General features: G+C 44.4%; 1 protein-coding gene across 1 annotated transcript in view; it reads right to left on the reverse strand.

Moving 5' to 3' along the window:
* Positions 1–20,000, reverse strand: part of LOC139394598 (glutamate receptor ionotropic, NMDA 2A-like) — an 86,736-nt gene that overhangs the window by 27,587 nt on the left and 39,149 nt on the right. Inside the window, exons 5-7 of the mRNA XM_071142700.1 lie at positions 11,861–12,063; positions 3,133–3,304; positions 2,364–2,517 (exon numbers count right to left, since the gene is read on the reverse strand). Of these exons, the coding sequence (XP_070998801.1) occupies positions 2,364–2,517; positions 3,133–3,304; positions 11,861–12,063 (529 nt within the window). The remainder of the gene's footprint in view (positions 1–2,363; positions 2,518–3,132; positions 3,305–11,860; positions 12,064–20,000) is intronic.

Genomic DNA, 20,000 nt, shown 5'->3' on the forward strand with positions numbered 1-20,000 from the left:
ATCAGTCCTGTTAGTGGTGCTGTATAGATCAGTCCTGTTACTGGTGCTGTATAGATCAGTCCTGTTAGTGGTGCTGTATAGACCAGTCCTGTTAGTGGTGCTGTGTAGATCAGTCCTGTTAGTGGTGCTGTATGGACCAGTCCTGTTAGTGGTGCTGTATAGACCAGTCCTGTTAGTGGTGCTGTATAGACCAGTCCTGTTAGTGGTGCTGTATAGACCAGTCCTGTTAGTGGTGCTGTATAGACCAGTTCTGTTAGTGGTGCTGTATAGATCAGTCCTGTTAGTGGTGCTGTATAGACCAGTTCTGTTAGTGGTGCTGTATAGACCAGTCCTGTTAGTGGTGCTGTATAGATCAGTCCTGTTAGTGGTGCTGTGTAGATCAGTCCTGTTAGTGGTGCTGTATAGACCAGTCCTGTTAGTGGTGCTGTATAGACCAGTCCTGTTAGTGGTGCTGTATAGACCAGTCCTGTTAATGGTGCTGTATAGACCAGTCCTGTTAGTGGTGCTGTATAGACCAGTCCTGTTAGTGGTGCTGTATAGACCAGTCCTGTTAATGGTGCTGTATAGACCAGTCCTGTTAGTGGTGCTGTATAGATCAGTCCTGTTAGTGGTGCTGTATAGACCAGTCCTGTTAGTGGTGCTGTATAGATCAGTCCTGTTAGTGGTGCTGTATAGATCAGTCCTGTTAGTGGTGCTGTATAGACCAGTCCTGTTAGTGGTGCTGTATAGACCAGTCCTGTTAGTGGTGCTGTATAGATCAGTCCTGTTAGTGGTGCTGTATAGATCAGTCCTGTTAGTGGTGCTGTGTAGATCAGTCCTGTTAGTGGTGCTGTATAGACCAGTCCTGTTAGTGGTGCTGTGTAGACCAGTCCTGTTAGTGGTGCTGTATAGACCAGTCCTGTTAGTGGTGCTGTATAGACCAGTCCTGTTAGTGGTGCTGTATAGATCAGTCCTGTTAGTGGTGCTGTATAGACCAGTCCTGTTAGTGGTGCTGTGTAGATCAGTCCTGTTAGTGGTGCTGTATAGACCAGTCCTGTTAGTGGTGCTGTATAGATCAGTCTTGTTAGTGGTGCTGTATAGACCAGTCCTGTTAGTGGTGCTGTGTAGATCAGTCCTGTTAGTGGTGCTGTATAGACCAGTCCTGTTAGTGGTGCTGTACAGACCAGTCCTGTTAGTGGTGCTGTATAGACCAGTCCTGTTAGTGGTGCTGTACAGACCAGTCCTGTTAGTGGTGCTGTGTAGATCAGTCCTGTTAGTGGTGCTGTATAGACCAGTCCTGTTAGTGGTGCTGTATAGACCAGTCCTGTTAGTGGTGCTGTATAGACCAGTCCTGTTAGTGGTGCTGTATAGACCAGTCCTGTTAGTGGTGCTGTATAGACCAGTCCTGTTAGTGGTGCTGTATAGACCAGTCCTGTTAGTGGTGCTGTACAGACCAGTCCTGTTAGTGGTGCTGTATAGACCAGTCCTGTTAGTGGTGCTGTATAGACCAGTCCTGTTAGTGGTGCTGTATAGTTCAGTCTTGTTAGTGGTGCTGTATAGACCAGTCCTGTTAGTGGTGCTGTATAGACCAGTCCTGTTAGTGGTGCTGTACAGACCAGTCCTGTTAGTGGTGCTGTATAGATCAGTCCTGTTAGTGGTGCTGTACAGACCAGTCCTGTTAGTGGTGCTGTATAGACCAGTCCTGTTAGTGGTGCTGTATAGACCAGTCCTGTTAGTGGTGCTGTATAGACCAGTCCTGTTAGTGGTGCTGTATAGATCAGTCCTGTTAGTGGTGCTGTATAGACCAGTCCTGTTAGTGGTGCTGTATAGACCAGTCCTGTTAGTGGTGCTGTATAGATCAGTCCTGTTAGTGGTGCTGTATAGACCAGTCCTGTTAGTGGTGCTGTATAGACCAGTCCTGTTAGTGGTGCTGTATAGACCAGTCCTGTTAGTGGTGCTGTATAGACCAGTCCTGTTAGTGGTGCCGTGTAGATCAGTCCTGTTAGTGGTGCTGTATAGACCAGTCCTGTTAGTGGTGCCGTGTAGATCAGTCCTGTTAGTGGTGCTGTATAGATCAGTCCTGTTAGTGGTGCTGTGTAGATCAGTCCTGTTAGTGGTGCTGTATAGACCAGTCCTGTTAGTGGTGCTGTATAGATCAGTCCTGTTAGTGGTGCTGTATAGATCAGTCCTGTTAGTGGTGCTGTATTGATCAGTCCTGTTAGTGGTGCTGTGTGTTTTAATGAAGCCAACAGATGCAACATGTATTAACAGAATATGAGAGGGACAGTTCTGTTTTTAAAAAAAATGTTTGATAAACACAATCTGTCAGGTGGTGAAAACAACACAGACAACCCAAATGTCCCCAAAAACACGGGGAGGGTTACCAAGGAAGGCGGACGGGGAGACGGTTCCGTTGCTACGGGAGACCATGACGCTTATTCCAGTTTCCACGAACGGGACGGAGAAATCGATGACCTCAGAACGCTCCTCATTGATCGTCAGAGAGCCGACGGCCATGACAGCTTTCTTATAGACCACCTGGGAGGGAGGGAGGGAGGGAGGGAGGGAGGGAGGGAGGGAGGGAGGGAGGGAGGAGAAAGATAGAGGGAGGAGGGAGGGAGGAGAGGGAGGGAAGGAGAAAGATGGAGTGAAAGAGAGAGGGAGGAGAGAGGGAAGGAGAGAGGGAGGAGGGAGGGAAGGAGAAAGAGAGGAGAGAGGGAGGAGGGAGGGAAGGAGAGAGGGAGGAGAGAGGTAAGGAGAGGGAGGGAAGGAGAAAGATAGAGGGAGGAGGGGAGGGGGAGTGGGGGAGTGGGGGGAGAAAGGTTCTGGGTTAATCGTTAATCTAGTGTGTTAGCGTGTTGTTGTTGATGTCGTTAGTAGGAAGTCACTGCTGTATATTATAATGCTACAGTATAATGCTGAGACTAGCCTTTAGCCATTAGCTAAACACAGTAAAATGATACTACAGTATACTTCTGAGACTAGCCTTTAGCCGTTAGCTAAACACAGTAAAATGATGCTACAGTATAATGCTGAGACTAGCCTTTAGCCATTAGCTGCGTCAACTACGATGTTGTTTTAACAATGAGACAGGACAGAGTAAACTAATAATCACCTGTATGATATTATAACATATTATTATTAATCACTCACCTCTCCCACCATCCCGTTCCACACGTTGTTGATCTTCTTCCCATGTTTACCGTTGGTAACCAGGTAGAGATCGTAGGTGAACTTCACGTACTTCGCGATCTTCTTCAGGATGTCGATGCAGAATCCTTTACAGCACTTTTTAATGTAGGTCCCGCCCGCCTCTGTGGTGTTGCTGTGGAAACGCAAAAATAATGATAATCTGTGATTGGCTGAAACTTTAATACCACTTCTTTATATAGACATCTTTCATTGGCTGAAGATTTCAGAATCCCCCCAACATGGACACGCCATTGGCTGACGATGATGCTACTGTAACAGAATAGGTCTGTCTCCATGATGCTACTGTAACAGAATAGGTCTGTCTGTCTCCATGATGCTACTGTAACAGAATAGGTATGTCTGTCTCCATGATGCTACTGTAACAGAATAGGTCTGTCTGTCTCCATGATGCTACTGTAACAGAATAGGTATGTCTGTCTCCATGATGCTACTGTAACAGAATAGGTCTGTCTGTCTCCATGATGCTACTGTAACAGAATAGGTCTGTCTGTCTCCATGATGCTACTGTAACAGAATAGGTCTGTCTGTCTCCATGATGCTACTGTAACAGAATAGGTCTGTCTGTCTCCATGATGCTACTGTAACAGAGTAGGTCTGTCTGTCTCCATGATGCTACTGTAACAGAATAGGTCTGTCTGTCTCCATGATGCTACTGTAACAGAATAGGTCTGTCTGTCTCCATGATGCTACTGTAACAGAATAGGTCTGTCTGTCTCCATGATGCTACTGTAACATAATAGGTCTGTCTGTCTCCATGATGCTACTGTAACAGAATAGGTCTGTCTCCATGATAATACTGTAACAGAATAGATCTGTCTGTCTCCATGATGCTACTGTAACAGAATAGGTCTGTCTCCATGATGCTACTGTAACAGAATAGGTCTGTCTGTCTCCATGATGCTACTGTAACAGAATAGGTCTGTCTCCATGATGCTACTGTAACAGAGTAGGTCTGTCTGTCTCCATGATGCTACTGTAACAGAATAGGTCTGTCTGTCTCTATGATGCTACTGTAACATAATAGGTCTGTCTGTCTCCATGATGCTACTGTAACAGAATAGGTCTGTCTGTCTCCATGATGCTACTGTAACAGAATAGGTCTGTCTGTCTCCATGATGCTACTGTAACATAATAGGTCTGTCTGTCTCCATGATGCTACTGTAACAGAATAGGTCTGTCTCCATGATAATACTGTAACAGAATAGATCTGTCTGTCTCCATGATGCTACTGTAACAGAATAGGTCTGTCTCCATGATGCTACTGTAACAGAATAGGTCTGTCTGTCTCCATGATGCTACTGTAACAGAATAGGTCTGTCTGTCTCCATGATGCTACTGTAACATAATAGGTCTGTCTGTCTCCATGATGCTACTGTAACAGAATAGGTCTGTCTCCTTGATGTTACTGTAACAGAATAGGTCTGTCTGTCTCCATGATGCTACTGTAACAGAGTAGGTCTGTCTGTCTCCATGATGCTACTGTAACAGAATAGGTCTGTCTGTCTCCATGATGCTACTGTAACAGAATAGGTCTGTCTGTCTCCATCCCCTCTCTCCTCTCCTCCTCTCTCACCTCCTATCTCCTCCTCTTTCTATACTTCCTTCCTAGCCATCCACTTTCTCCTCTCCTCCTCTCTCACCTACTCTCTCCTCCTCTTCCTCACCTCCTCTTCCTAGCCATCCCCAGTCCCCGGCCCAGAGACGCTGATCTAACTCTTGTTAATTTAAATGGTCCTCGCTCTCCACAGGAGCAGAATGGACAGACAGCAGGTAGCTGTTTACAAACATTTATAATCACACTGTCCTTAGGAGATTGATAGGGAAAGTGTAACATATTACTATATTATTACATGGAGTCTTCTGTATTGTATTATGGTAGCAATGCACTGCACTGCACTGTACTGCACTGCACTGTACTGCACTACACTGTACTGCACTGCACTGTACTGTACTGACTCACTGTACTGCACTGCACTGCACTGTACTGCACTGCACTGCACTGTACTGCACTGTACTGTACTGACTCACTGTACTGCACTGCACTGCACTGTACTGACTCACTGTACTGTACTGTACTGACTCACTGTACTGTACTGTACTGACTCACTGCACTGTACTGCACTGCACTGTACTGTACTGACTCACTGTACTGTACTGACTCACTGTACTGACTCACTGTACTGACTCACTGTGATGTACTGACTCACTGTACTGACTCACTGTGATGTACTGACTCACTGTACTGTATTGTACTGTATTGTACTGTACTGACGCACTGCACTCATTCACTGTAATGACTTACAGTACTGTAATGTACTGTACTTACTCACTGTACTGACTCACTGTACTGACTCACTGTACTGACTCAATGTACTGCACTGTAGTGACTCACTGTACTGTACTGCACTGACTCACTGTACTGTACTGCACTGTACTGTACTCTACTGACTCACTGTACTGACTTACTGTACTGTAATGTACTGTACTGTACTGACTCACTGTACTGACTCACAGTACTGTACTGACTCACTATTGTACTGACTCACTGTACTGACTCACTGTACTGACTCACTGTAATGTACTGAATCACTGAACTGACTCACTGTAATGTACTGACTCACTGTACTGACTCAATATACTGTATTGACTCACTGTACTGACTCGCTGTACTGTACTGACTCACTGTACTTACTCACTTTACTGTACTGACTCACTGTACTGTACTGACTTACTGTACTGTACTGACTCACTGTACTGTACTGACTCACTGTACTGTACTGGTTCGCTGTACTGACTAACTGTACTGTACTGACACACTGCACTAACTCACTGTACTGACTCACTGTACTGTACTGACTCACTGCACTAACTCACTGTACTGACTTACTATACTGACTCACTGTACTGTACTGACTCACTGTACTGACTCACTGCAATGTACTGACTCACTGTACTGACTCAGAGTTGTGATGATTGGTGCAGAGGTGGGCAGAGTTGATCAGAGTTGTGCTGTTTGGTGCAGAGGGGGGCAGAGTTGTTTCTCTCCCTCTTTTTCCAGCTCTCCTCTCCTCTCCTCTCCTCTCCTCTCCTCTCCTCTCCTCTCCTCTCCCGTCCTCTCCTCTCCTCTCCTCTCCTCTCGTTCCCTCTCTCCTCTCCTCTCCTCTCCTTCCCTCCCTCCCTCTCCTCTCCTTTCCTCACCCCTCCTCTCGTTCCCTCTCTCCTCTCCTTCCCTCTCCTCTTCTCTCCTTCCCTCACCCTGCTCTCATTCCCTCACCCCTCCTCTCCTTCCCTAACCCCTACTCTCATTCCTCCTCTCCTCTCCTCTCCTCTCCTCTCCTCTCCTCTCCTCTCCTCTCGTTCCCTCTCTCCTCTCTTTTCCTTCCCTCTCCTCTCCTCTCCTCTCCTTCCCTCCCTCCCTCCCTCTCCTCTCCTTTCCTCACCCCTCCTCTCATTCCCTCTCTCCTCTCCTTCCCTCTCCTCTTCTCTCCTTCCCTCACCCTGCTCTCATTCCCTCACCCCTCCTCTCCTTCCCTCACCCCTACTCTCATTCCTCCTCTCCTCTCCTCTCCTCTCCTCTCCTCTGTGACAGTTCTCCATGGGTAATCACCCAGCCATCTGTGTGTGTGAATCTAAGACAGCATTGTTCAAAAACAAACAAACACACACCTGGGACCCTCATTTAACTTGTAGATATATTGTAATGGGGAAGAGATGTCCTTTAGCCGTCAAACTGACCAACTAAAGTCCAAACAGCACTTCTATAAAAGTCACAACATTCTCAACAACTAAGGGGCTCTGGGACTAAAGTATTTAGAAATCTAACCACTAAAGTCCAAACAGCACTTCTATAAAAGTCACAACGTTCTCTAGGGGCTCTGGGACTAAAGTATCAGAAATCGAAGGGATGGTGAGGGGAGAGAGTTAGAGAGATAAACAGACAGAGAGACACGGAGAGATGGATATATATATATATATATATATATATATATATATATATATATATATATATAGAGAGAGAGAGAGAGAGAGAGAGAGAGAGAGAGAGAGAGAGAGAGAGATAGAGAGATAAACAGACAGAGAGACACGGAGAGATGGATACATATATATATATATATATATAGAGAGAGAGAGATAGACACTCCCATATCTACTGGGTGAAATTGCACAGTGTTCCATCACGGCAGCAAGATTTGTGACCTGTTGCCACGAGAAAAGGGCAACCAGTGAAGAACAAACACCATTGTAAATACAACCCATATTTATGCTTATTTATTTTATCTTGTGTCCTTCAACCATTTGTACATTGTTACAACACTGTATATATATAATATGACATTTGTAATGTCTTTATTGTTTTGAAACCTCTGTATGTGTAATGTTTACTGTTAATTTTTATTGTTAATTTCACTTTATATATTCACTTTATATATTATCTACCTCACTTGCTTTGGCAATGTTAACACATGTTTCCCATGCCAATAAAGCCCTTGAATTGAATTGAATTGAATTGATAGAGAGATAAACAGACAGAGAGACACGGAGAGACGGATATATATATATATATAGAGAGAGAGAGAGACCGAGAGAGAGAGAGACAGAGAGAGAGAGAGAGAGAGAGAGACAGAGAGAGAGAGAGACAGAGAGAGAGAGAGAGACAGAGAGAGAGAGAGACAGAGAGGGGCACCCAGAGAGCAGTAGGGTGCTCTAAATGTGTCCAGGTCTGATGATGCGATAGTCCTGGGACAGAGGGTAATGGGATATGGAGCTGCAACACTAATCCTAATGCTCTGCTGTCTCTCTCTCACACAAACACACACACACAAACACCTGACATGAACACACACACACCTGACATGAACACACACAGTCACACACAATCCTGTTCTATAAGAGGTCTGTGTTAGATATAGAGTCTGCAGTTGTCTGTGGTCGATAGAGGATCCTCTCTGAATCAATTTATGACTACTTCTCTTTAATTACTGGTGAGAGAGAGAGAGAGAGAGAGAGAGAGACAGAGACAGAGACAGAGAGACCGAGACAGAAAGAGAGAGAGTTTTCAGACCCCTTGACTTTTTCACATTTTGTTAGGTTACAGCCTTATTTCTAAATTTGAATAAATCGTTTTTTCCCTCATCAAGCTACACACAATACCCCAGTGTCACCAAAGATTCTGGGTTCGAGTCCAGGCTCTGTCACAGCCGGTCACACAATTGGCCCAGCATCGTCCGGGTTAGGGAGGGTTTGGCCAACCGGGATATCCTTGTCTCATCGTGCACTGGCGACTCCTGTGGCGGGCCGGACGTAGTGCACGCTGACCAGGTCACCAGGTGCACTGTGTTTCCTCTGACACGTTGGTGCGGCTGGCTTCTGGGTTGGATGTGCATTGTGTCAAGAAGCAGTGCGGCTTGGTTGGGGTTGTGTTTACGGAGGACGCACGGCTCTCGACCGTCGCCTCTCCCGAGTCCGTACGGGAGTTGCGGCGATGAGACAACAACCAATTGGGTGAGAAAAAGGGGTCAAAATAAATCATATCTGAAATGTCACAATTCCATCAGTATTCAGACCCTTTACTCAGTCCTTTGTTGAAGCACCTTTGGCAGCGATTACAGCCTGGATTCTGTATCCTTCCATCTCTTCTCCTTCCCTCTGTTCTGGATTCTGTATCCTTCCATCTCTTCTCTTTCCCTCTGTTCTGGATTCTGTATCCTTCCATATCTTCTCCTTCCCTCTGTTCTGGATTCTGTATCCTTCCATCTCTTCTCCTTCCCTCTGTTCTGGATTCTGTATCCTTCCACCTCTTCTAATTCCCTCTGTTCTGGATTCTGTATCCTTCCATCTATTCTCCTTCCCTCTGTTCTGGATTCTGTATCCTTCAATCTCTTCTCCGTCCCTCTGTTCTGGATTCTGTATCCTTCCATCTCTTCTCCTTCCCTCTGTTCTGTCCTGGTTTGATTGACACCTCAAAACTACTTGATTCTGAAACCTTATTTTCTTCCTCATCAAGCGAGATCAAGCTACACAACTACACAACTATACCCATAATGACAAAGCAGAAAAGAAACAGGCTCCGGAGCAGGTTTTCATCAAGGATATCTCTCTATACTTTGCTCTGTTCATCTTTGCCTCGAATCATGACTTGTCTCCCAGTCCCTGCCACTGAAAAACATCCCCACAGCATGATGCTGCCACCACCACCGTGCTTCACCGTAGAGATGGTACCAGGTTTCTTCCAGACGTGATGCTTGGCATTCAGGCCAAAGAGTTCAATCTTGGTTTCATCAGACCAGAGAATCTTGTTTCTCATGGTCTCAGAATCCTTTAGGTCCCAGCTGACTGTCGTGTACCTTTTACTGAGGAGTGCCTTCCGTCTGGCCACTGCACCATAAAGCCCTGATTGGTGGAGAGCAGAAAGTAGTTCCTAGGTAGGTAGTGGTGTAGAGTCTCAGGGTAGTGGTTAGGCTGTCATGTGTCTTTTACTGAGGAGTGGCTTCCGTCTGGCCACTGCACCATAAAGCCCTGATTGGTGGAGAGCAGAAAGTAGTTCCTAGGTAGGTAGTGGTGTAGAGTCTCAGGGTAGTGGTTAGGCTGTCATGTACCTTTTACTGAGGAGTGGCTTCCGTCTGGCCACTGCACCATAAAGCCCTGATTGGTGGAGAGCAGAAAGTAGTTCCTAGGTAGGTAGTGGTGTAGAGTCTCAGGGTAGTGGTTAGGCTGTCATGTACCTTTTACTGAGGAGTGCCTTCCGTCTGGCCACTGTACCATAAAGCCCTGATTGGTGGAGAGCAGAAAGTAGTTCTGAGTAGGTAGTGATGTAGTGTAGTAGGGAAGTCTCAGGGTAGTGGTTAGGCTGCCCCTGGGTAGTGGTTAGGCTGTCCCAGTTCAGTTAGACCAGGGCAGAAAGTAGTTCCTAGGTAGGTAGTGGTGTAGAGTCCCAGGGAGGTGGTTAGGCTGTCCAAGGGTAGTGGTTAGGCTGTCCCAGTTCAGTTAGACTAGGGCAGAAAGTAGTTCCTGGGGAGGAAGTGGTGTAGAGTCCTAGGGTAGTGGTTAGGCTGTCCCATGGTAGTGGTTAGGCTGTCCCATGGTAGTGGTTAGGCTGTCCCAGTTCAGTTAGACCAGACAGAAAGTAGTTCCTGAGTAGGTAGTGGTGTAGAGTCCCAGGGTAGTGGTTAGGCTGCCCCAGGGTAGTGGTTAGGCTGTCCCAGTTCAGTTAGACCAGACAGAAAGTAGTTCCTGAGTAGGTAGTGGTGTAGAGTCCGAAGGAGGTGGTTAGGCTGTCCCAGGGTAGTGGTTAGGCTGTCCCAGTTCAGTTAGACTAGGGCAGAAAGTAGTTCCTTAGTAGTTAGTGGTGTAGAGTCCCAGGGCAGTTGGATTATAGAACTGTAATATTGCTGGGGGCTTGAAAAGAACATCCCCAGGGTGACTCTCTCTGTCTCTCTCTCTCTCTCTCCATGTTTCTCTATCTCTATCTCTCTCTCTTTCCATGTTTCTGTCTCTATGTCTCTCTCTCACCATATTCCTCTCTCTCTCTCTGTCTCTCTGTGTCTCTCTCTCTCTCTCCCATCCCTCTCTCTCTCTCTATGTCTCTCTCTCTCTGTCTCTCTCTCATCTCTCTCTCTCTCTCTCTCTCTCATCTCTCTCTCTCTCTCTCTCTCTGTCTATCTCTCTCTCTCTCTCTCTCTCTCTCTCTCTCTCTCTCTCTCTCTCTCTCTCTCTCTCTCGCTCTCTATGTCTCTCTCTCTTTGTCTCTATCAATTTCAATTTCAATTCAAGGGCTTTATTGGCATGGGAAACATGTGTTAACATTGCCAAAGCAAGTGAGGTATACAACATACAAAGTATTGTCTCTATCTCTCTCTGCTCACTGGTCAGGAATGGATCACTGCCTCTGCATGCACGGATAATCCTACTCTCTCTCCATCCCACTTTCTCTCTATTACTATCTGAGTGAGTGAGTGAGTGAGTGAGTGAGTGAGTGAGTGAGTGAGTGAGTGAGTGAGAGAGAGAGAGAGAGAGAGAGAGAGAGAGTGAGAGGAGAGAGAGAGAGAGAGAGAGAGATGGGAGAGACAGAGAGAGAGAGAGAGAGAGGCCTATAGGTGTAGCAGTATTTGGAGACCATAGCTCGAGGGGGGTCAAAGTGCTGACAGTGAGCAAAGAGGCTGCTGAACTCATCTAAAACCACAGTAAATGGTCTTTAGGAGGCCAAGCCTTAGATAAACATTACTCAATATATCTCTAGATTAGGAAGAGAAGGAGACAGAGAGTGACACATGGAGGAGGGAGAAAGAGAAGAGGATAGGGAGAGAAAGAGATAGAGAAAATCATAGAAAAAAAGCAGAGAGAGAGAGTGAGAGGAGAGGAGAGGAGAGGAGAGGAGAGAGATGAGAGGAGAGGAGAGGAGAGGAGAGGAGAGACGAGGAGAGGAGAGGAGAGGAGAGGAGATGAGAGGAAAGGAGATGAGAGGAAACGAGATGAGAGGAGAGGAGAGGAGAGGAGAGAGAGGAGAGGAGAGGAGAGGAGAGGAGAGGAGAGGAGAGGAGAGGAGAGGAGAGGAGAGGAGAGGAGAGGAGAGGAGAGGAGAGAGGTATATACTCAGTCTCATGTGTTTTCTACAGGTAGAAAGGAAGGAAAGGAAGGATAGAGAGAAGGTGTGATAGAAGGATAGACTCACTCCTTGATGTGCTTCCTACAGGGAACAGAATTCCTCATACAGGTTCCAGTGAGCCTCTCCACGTCTTCGACGATGACGAAGGGTTTCTCCTCCAGAGTCACGATGGACAGATGGTTGTCATCCGTCTCCGCGTCGCCGAACGAGTTGAAGCGCGGCCACACGTGGTACTTCAACGTCAGGCTACGGTTGTCCAAACGACCCATCTGGAGACGCACAGGGACTCAGGGTTACACAGCTGAACACACATAAACACACACACAGAGCCCTTCAGAAAATATCCATACCCCTTGAAATAGTTAACATTTTGTTGTGTTATAGTCTGAATTCAAACTGGATGAAATATAAATTGTTTTCTCTCACCCATCTACTCACCATCACCTCATAATGACAAAGCGCAAACATGTTTTTATACATTTTTTGCAAATGTATTGACAGTTTAATACAATAATATCTAATTTAAAGTTCTAGAATCCCCAGAAACTGTCATGTACTGTCCTGATCCTGCGACAGTTCTAGAACCCCGGAAACAGTCATGTATTGTCCTGATCCTGCAACAGTTCTAGAACCCCGGAAACTGTCCTATACTGTCCTTATCCTGCAACAGTTCTAGAACCCCAGAAACTGTCCTTTACTGTCCTGATCCTGCAACAGTTCTAGAATCCCCAGAAACTGTCATGTACTGTCCTGATCCTGCGACAGTTCTGGAACCCCGGAAACTGTCATGTACTGTCCTGATCCTGCAACAGTCCTAGAACCTCGGAAACTGTCCTGTACTGTCCTGATCCTGCGACAGTCCTAGAACCTCGGAAACTGTCCTGTACTGTCCTGATCCTGCAACAGTTCTAGAACCCCGGAAACTGTCCTGTACTGTCCTGATCCTGCAACAGCTCTAGAACCCCAGAAACTGTCCTGTACTGTCCTGATCCTGCAACAGTTCTAGAATCCCCAGAAACTGTCATGTACTGTCCTGATCCTGCAACAGTTCTAGAACCCCAGAAACGTTCCTGTCACTTTTCCAATAAAAATACCTCCCGTCCCGTTACATGCTCATTTGTTTTCCGCGTTCAGAAATGTGTAGGCTTTAGCGTTTGTTTAGGAAGTATTGAAAATCAATTTAAAGAATGGAATGTATACGACTGTGATACGTGGTTGCCTTACCTATCTTAGTTAGATGCACTGACTGAAGGTCTAAATGGAAGGACCTATCTTAGTTAGATGCACTGACTGAAGGTCTAAATGGAAGGACCTATCTTAGTTAGATGCACTGACTGAAGGTCTAAATGGAAGGACCTATCTTAGTTAGATGCACTGACTGAAGGTCTAAATGGAAGGACCTATCTTAGTTAGATGCACTGACTGAAGGTCTAAATGGAAGGACCTATCTTAGTTAGATGCACTGACTGAAGGTCTAAATGGAAGGACCTATCTTAGTTAGATGCACTGACTGAAGGTCTAAATGGAAGGACCTATCTTAGTTAGATGCACTGACTGAAGGTCTAAATGGAAGGACCTATCTTAGTTAGATGCACTGACTGAAGGTCTAAATGGAAGGACCTATCTTAGTTAGATGCACTGACTGAAGGTCTAAATGGAAGGACCTATCTTAGTTAGATGCACTGACTGAAGGTCTAAATGGAAGGACCTATCTTAGTTAGATGCACTGACTGAAGGTCTAAATGGAAGGACCTATCTTAGTTAGATGCACTGACTGAAGGTCTAAATGGAAGGACCTATCTTAGTTAGATGCACTGACTGAAGGTTTAAATGGAAGGACCTATCTTAGTTAGATGCACTGACTGAAGGTCTAAATGGAAGGACCTATCTTAGTTAGATGCACTGACTGAAGGTCTAAATGGAAGGACCTATCTTAGTTAGATGCACTGACTGAAGGTCTAAATGGAAGGACCTATCTTAGTTAGATGCACTGACTGAAGGTCTAAATGGAAGGACCTATCTTAGTTAGATGCACTGACTGAAGGTTTAAATGGAAGGACCTATCTTAGTTAGATGCACTGACTGAAGGTCTAAATGGAAGGACCTATCTTAGTTAGATGCACTGACTGAAGGTCTAAATGGAAGGACCTATCTTAGTTAGATGCACTGACTGAAGGTCTAAATGGAAGGACCTATCTTAGTTAGATGCACTGACTGAAGGTCTAAATGGAAGGACCTATCTTAGTTAGATGCACTGACTGAAGGTCTAAATGGAAGGACCTATCTTAGTTAGATGCACTGACTGAAGGTCTAAATGGAAGGACCTATCTTAGTTAGATGCACTGACTGAAGGTCTAAATGGAAGGACCTATCTTAGTTAGATGCACTGACTGAAGGTCTAAATGGAAGGACCTATCTTAGTTAGATGCACTGACTGAAGGTTTAAATGGAAGGACCTATCTTAGTTAGATGCACTGACTGAAGGTCTAAATGGAAGGACCTATCTTAGTTAGATGCACTGACTGAAGGTCTAAATGGAAGGACCTATCTTAGTTAGATGCACTGACTGAAGGTCTAAATGGAAGGACCTATCTTAGTTAGATGCACTGACTGAAGGTCTAAATGGAAGGACCTATCTTAGTTAGATGCACTGACTGAAGGTCTAAATGGAAGGACCTATCTTAGTTAGATGCACTGACTGAAGGTCTAAATGGAAGGACCTATCTTAGTTAGATGCACTGACTGAAGGTTTAAATGGAAGGACCTATCTTAGTTAGATGCACTGACTGAAGGTCTAAATGGAAGGACCTATCTTAGTTAGATGCACTGACTGAAGGTCTAAATGGAAGGACCTATCTTAGTTAGATGCACTGACTGAAGGTCTAAATGGAAGGACCTATCTTAGTTAGATGCACTGACTGAAGGTCTAAATGGAAGGACCTATCTTAGTTAGATGCACTGACTGAAGGTTTAAATGGAAGGACCTATCTTAGTTAGATGCACTGACTGAAGGTCTAAATGGAAGGACCTATCTTAGTTAGATGCACTGACTGAAGGTCTAAATGGAAGGACCTATCTTAGTTAGATGCACTGACTGAAGGTTTAAATGGAAGGACCTATCTTAGTTAGATGCACTGACTGAAGGTCTAAATGGCTTGATAAGAGAGCACTGGGAAGGACCTATCTTAGTTAGATGCACTGACTGAAGGTCTAAATGGCTTGATGAGAGAGCACTGGGAAGGACCTATCTTAGTTAGATGCACTGACTGAAGGTCTAAATGGCTTGATAAGAGAGCATTGGTTAAGGACCTATCTAAATGGCTTGATAAGAGAGCATTGGGAAGGACCTAACTTAGTTAGATGCACTGACTGAAGGTCTAAATGGCTTGATAAGAGAGCATTGGGAAGGACCTATCTAAATGGCTTGATAAGAGAGGACTGGGAAGGACCTATCTAAATGGCTTGATAAGAGAGCATTGGGAAGGACCTATCTAAATGGCTTGATAAGAGAGCACTGGGAAGGACCTATCTAAATGGCTTGATAAGAGAGGACTGGGAAGGACCTATCTAAATGGCTTGATAAGAGAGCATTGGCAAGGACCTATCTGTAGACTGATTAATAAGGCTGAAGGATGAGGACAGAGAACCCAGCAGGACGGTCTGCTCAGCACAGCACCACGGCATGAATCTGAGAGGTCCTACAGCACGGCACCACGGCATGAATCTGAGAGGTCTATCATGTCAACAACACACCATTCTAATATCTAGATAGACCTGTTTCCATGTCAACAACACACCATTCTATTATCTAGATAGACCTGTGTCCATGCCAACCACTACAACACACCATTCTATTATCTAGATAGACCTGTTTCCATGTCAACAACACAACGTTCTATTATCTAGATAGACCTGTTTCCATGTCAACCTCTACAACACACCATTCTATTATCTATATAGACCTGTTTCCATGTCAATCTCTACAACACACCCTTCTAGATAGACCTGTTTCCATGTCAACCTCTACAACACACCATTATTTTATCTAGATAGACCTGTTTTCATGTCAACCTCTACAACACACCATTCTATTATCTAGATAGACCTGTTTCCATGTCAACCTCTACAACACACCATTCTATTATCTAGATAGACCTGTTTCCATGTCAACCTCTACAATACACCATTCTATTATCTAGATAGACCTGTTTCCATGTCAACAACACACCATTCTATTATCCAGATAGACCTGTTTCCATGTCAACCTCTACAACACACCATTCTAGATAGACCTGTTTCCATGTCAACCTCTACAACACACCATTCTATTATCTAGATAGACCTGTTTCCATGTCAACAACACACCGTTCTATTATCTAGATAGACCTGTTTCCATGTCAACAACACACCATTCTATTATCTAGATAGACCTGTTTCCATGTCAACCTCTACAACACACCATTCTATTATCTAGATAGACCTGTTTCCATGTCAACCTCTACAACACACCATTCTATTATCTAGATAGACCTGTTTCCATGTCAACCTCTACAACACACCATTCTATTATCTAGATAGACCTGTTTCCATGTCAACCTCTACAACACACCATTCTATTATCTAGATAGACCTGTTTCCATGTCAACCTCTACAACACACCATTCTATTATCTAGATAGACCTGTTTCCATGTCAACAACACACCATTCTATTATCTAGATATACCTGTTTCCATGTAAACAACACACCATACTAGTATCTAGATAGACCTGTTTCCATGTCAACAACACACCATTCTATTATCTAGATAGACCTGTTTCCATGTCAACCTCTACAACACACCATTCTATTATCTAGATAGACCTGTTTCCATGTCAACCTCTACAACACACCATTATATTATCTAGATAGACCTGTTTCCATGTCAACCTCTACAACACACCATTCTATTATCTAGATAGACCTGTTTCCATGTCAACCTCTACAACACACCATTCTATTATCTAGATAGACCTATTTCCATGTCAACAACACACCTTTCTATTATCTAGATAGACCTGTTTCCATGTCAACCTCTACAACACACCATTCTATTATCTAGATAGACCTGTTTCCATGTCAACCTCTACAACACACCATTCTATTATCTAGATAGACCTGTTTCCATGTCAACCTCTACAACACACCATTCTATTATCTAGATAGACCTGTTTCCATGTCAACCTCTACAACACACCATTCTATTATCTAGATAGACCTGTTTCCATGTCAACCTCTACAACACACCATTCTATTATCTAGACAGACCTGTTTCCATGTCAACCTCTACAACACACCATTCTATTATCTAGATAGACCTGTTTCCATGTCAACCTCTACAACACACCATTCTATTATCTAGATAGACCTGTTTCCATGTCAACAACCCACCATTCTATTATCTAGATAGACCTGTTTCCATGTCAACCTCTACAACACACCATTCTATTATCTAGATAGACCTGTTTCCATGTCAACCTCTACAACACACCATTCTATTATCTAGATAGACCTGTTTCCGTGTCAACCTCTACAACACACCATTCTATTATCTAGATAGACCTGTTTCCATGTCAACCTCTACAACACACCATTCTATTATCTAGATAGACCTGTTTCCATGTCAACCTCTACAACACACCATTCTATTATCTAGATAGACCTGTTTCCATGTCAACCTCTACAACACACCATTCTATTATCTAGATAGACCTGTTTCCATGTCAACCTCTACAACACACCATTCTATTATCTAGATAGACCTGTTTCCATGTCAACCTCTACAACACACCATTCTATTATCTAGATAGACCTGTTTCCATGTCAACCTCTACAACACACCATTCTATTATCTAGATAGACCTATTTCCATGTCAACAACACACCATTCTATTATCTAGATAGACCTGTTTCCATCAGAAGAACTGGAACAGATAACGATCCAGAGAGACAGAGCGATAAGACAGAGAGACTAATAGTCTGTCAATAATTTAATGAGTTTTGAAAAAAGCAATGACATCACTTTTTCCTGTGTGTTTCTCTCACTCCCTCGTTCTTCTCTTTTGCTCTTCCTCCCTCTTTCACTGGCTGGTAATGGCTGCACAGAGAAAAGTGTGTGTTTGAATGTGTGTGTGAGTGTGAGTGTGTGTGTGTGTGTGTGTGTGTGTGTGTGTGTGTGTGTGTGTGTGTGTGTGTGTGTGTGTGTGTGTGTGTGTGTTTGAATGTGTGTGTTTGAATGTGTGTGTGAGTGTGAGTGTGAGTGTGTGTGTGTGTGTGTGTGTGTGTGTGTGTGTGTGTGTGTGTGTGTGTGTGTGTGTGTATGTGTGTGTGTGTGTGTATGTGTATGTGTGTGGTGTGTGTCTGTGTGTGTGTGTGTGTGTGTGTGTGTGTGTGTGTGTCTGTGTGTGTGTGTGTGTGGGTCACCTTGAGGTCTCAGGGGTCTTTTCACCCCCTGTTAGCCAGCTGTTTATAATTCCACCAGTTAGAGTAGAGGGAGGGAGGGAGGGAGGGAGGGAGGGAGGGAGGGAGGGAGGGAGGGAGGGAGGGAAGAAAGGAGGGATGTAGGGATGTAGGGAGGGAGGGAGGGAGGGAGGGAGGGAGGGAGGGAGGGAGGGAGGGAGGGAGGGAGGGAGAAAGAGATGTAGGGAGGGATGTAGGGATGTAGGGAGGGAGGGAGGTATGTAGGGAGGGAGGGAGGGAGGGAGGGAGGGAGGGAGGGAAAGAGAGGGGGTAGAGATAGAGGTACCTACCAATAAACAATTAGGCAACAACAAAATTCAATCCCTTCTGGACAACTTCCTGGACAAAACATTTCACTGTATTAGTGAAGGTGTAAACTTGGCAGAAGAAAACCTAATCAGTATACTTGACCTCTCAGCTTTCCAAAACATTTCAAGCAGACAACCTAACAATGTAAACTACAACGACAAATTGTTTGATGAAGAATGTAAAAACCTAAGAAATAAAATGAGAAACCTGTCCAACCAAAAACGTAGAGACCCAGAAAACCTGAGTCTACGTCTTCACTATTGGTGAATCATTAAAACAATACTGAAATACACTACGGAAAAAGAAGGAACAGCACGTCAGAAATCAGCTCAATGGAATTGAAGAATCTACAGAATCTAATAACAAACTTGTTCACTCTCCTCAAACAATAGCATGGCATTCTTTCACTGTAATAGCTACTGTAAATTGGACAGTGCAGTTAGACTAACAAGAATTTATGCTTTCTGCCCATATCACATATATCTATGTCCTGGGAAATGTTCTTGTTACTTACAACCTCATGCTAATCACATTAGCCTACGTTAGCTCAACCTCATGCTAATCACATTAGCCTACGTTAGCTCAACCTCATGCTAATCACATTAGTTTTAATTAATAACAAACTTGTATGCCACCTGTAAATACGAATAAAATTGTTAAATTTACAAGCCTAGTTGGTTTTGCCACAGGTAAAGTGGGGGGCAACCTTCCCGCTAGTCATGATTGGCTGATATAATGAGTGGGCGTGACATGCCGAGAGAGGAGTTCAGATTGGTCTGCCATACAGCAGGCTTCTGTCTATTTCAGCTGGTCATCCTGTCGAACGCGGATAAAAAATAAAAACAAATGTATCACTGCACAAGTTCTCCACTTTCTGGAGGACCGAGTTTTGAAATCAATGGAATTAGAGTATGAATAAGAGATGGAGAAAACAGATGTCTCCGGATTACATCTTCAAACGAAGGGCAACCGTGGCATGGCAGTCCTGACAGGGAGACACGTGATGTATACAAGGTAAGATAGTCTAGCGTTAACTAGCTACATTTTCAGATATTACACGTTTTCTGATTTTGACAAAAATGTGGTTTCATTTCAAGCTAAAGTTTACTGTTAGCTAGCTAGCTATATGTCTTAAGATAAAGTTTACTGTTAGCTAGCTAGCTATATGTCCTAAGATAAAGTGTACTGTTAGCTAGCTAGCTATATGTCTTAAGATAGAGTTTACTGTTAGCTAGCTAGCTATATGTCCTAAGATAAAGTGTACTGTTAGCTAGCTAGCTAACAGCTGGCTGGCTCCTAAACTGATGTTATTATTCATTTCCCAGAGCCGTTTGCTGTTCTAGTTAGAGATTAATGTTAGCTAGCTAGCTATATGTCTTACATTAAAGTGTACTGTTAGC

Source organism: Oncorhynchus clarkii, unplaced genomic scaffold, assembly GCF_045791955.1.
Source record: "Oncorhynchus clarkii lewisi isolate Uvic-CL-2024 unplaced genomic scaffold, UVic_Ocla_1.0 unplaced_contig_1649_pilon_pilon, whole genome shotgun sequence".
Classification (NCBI taxonomy): Eukaryota; Metazoa; Chordata; class Actinopteri; order Salmoniformes; family Salmonidae; genus Oncorhynchus; species Oncorhynchus clarkii.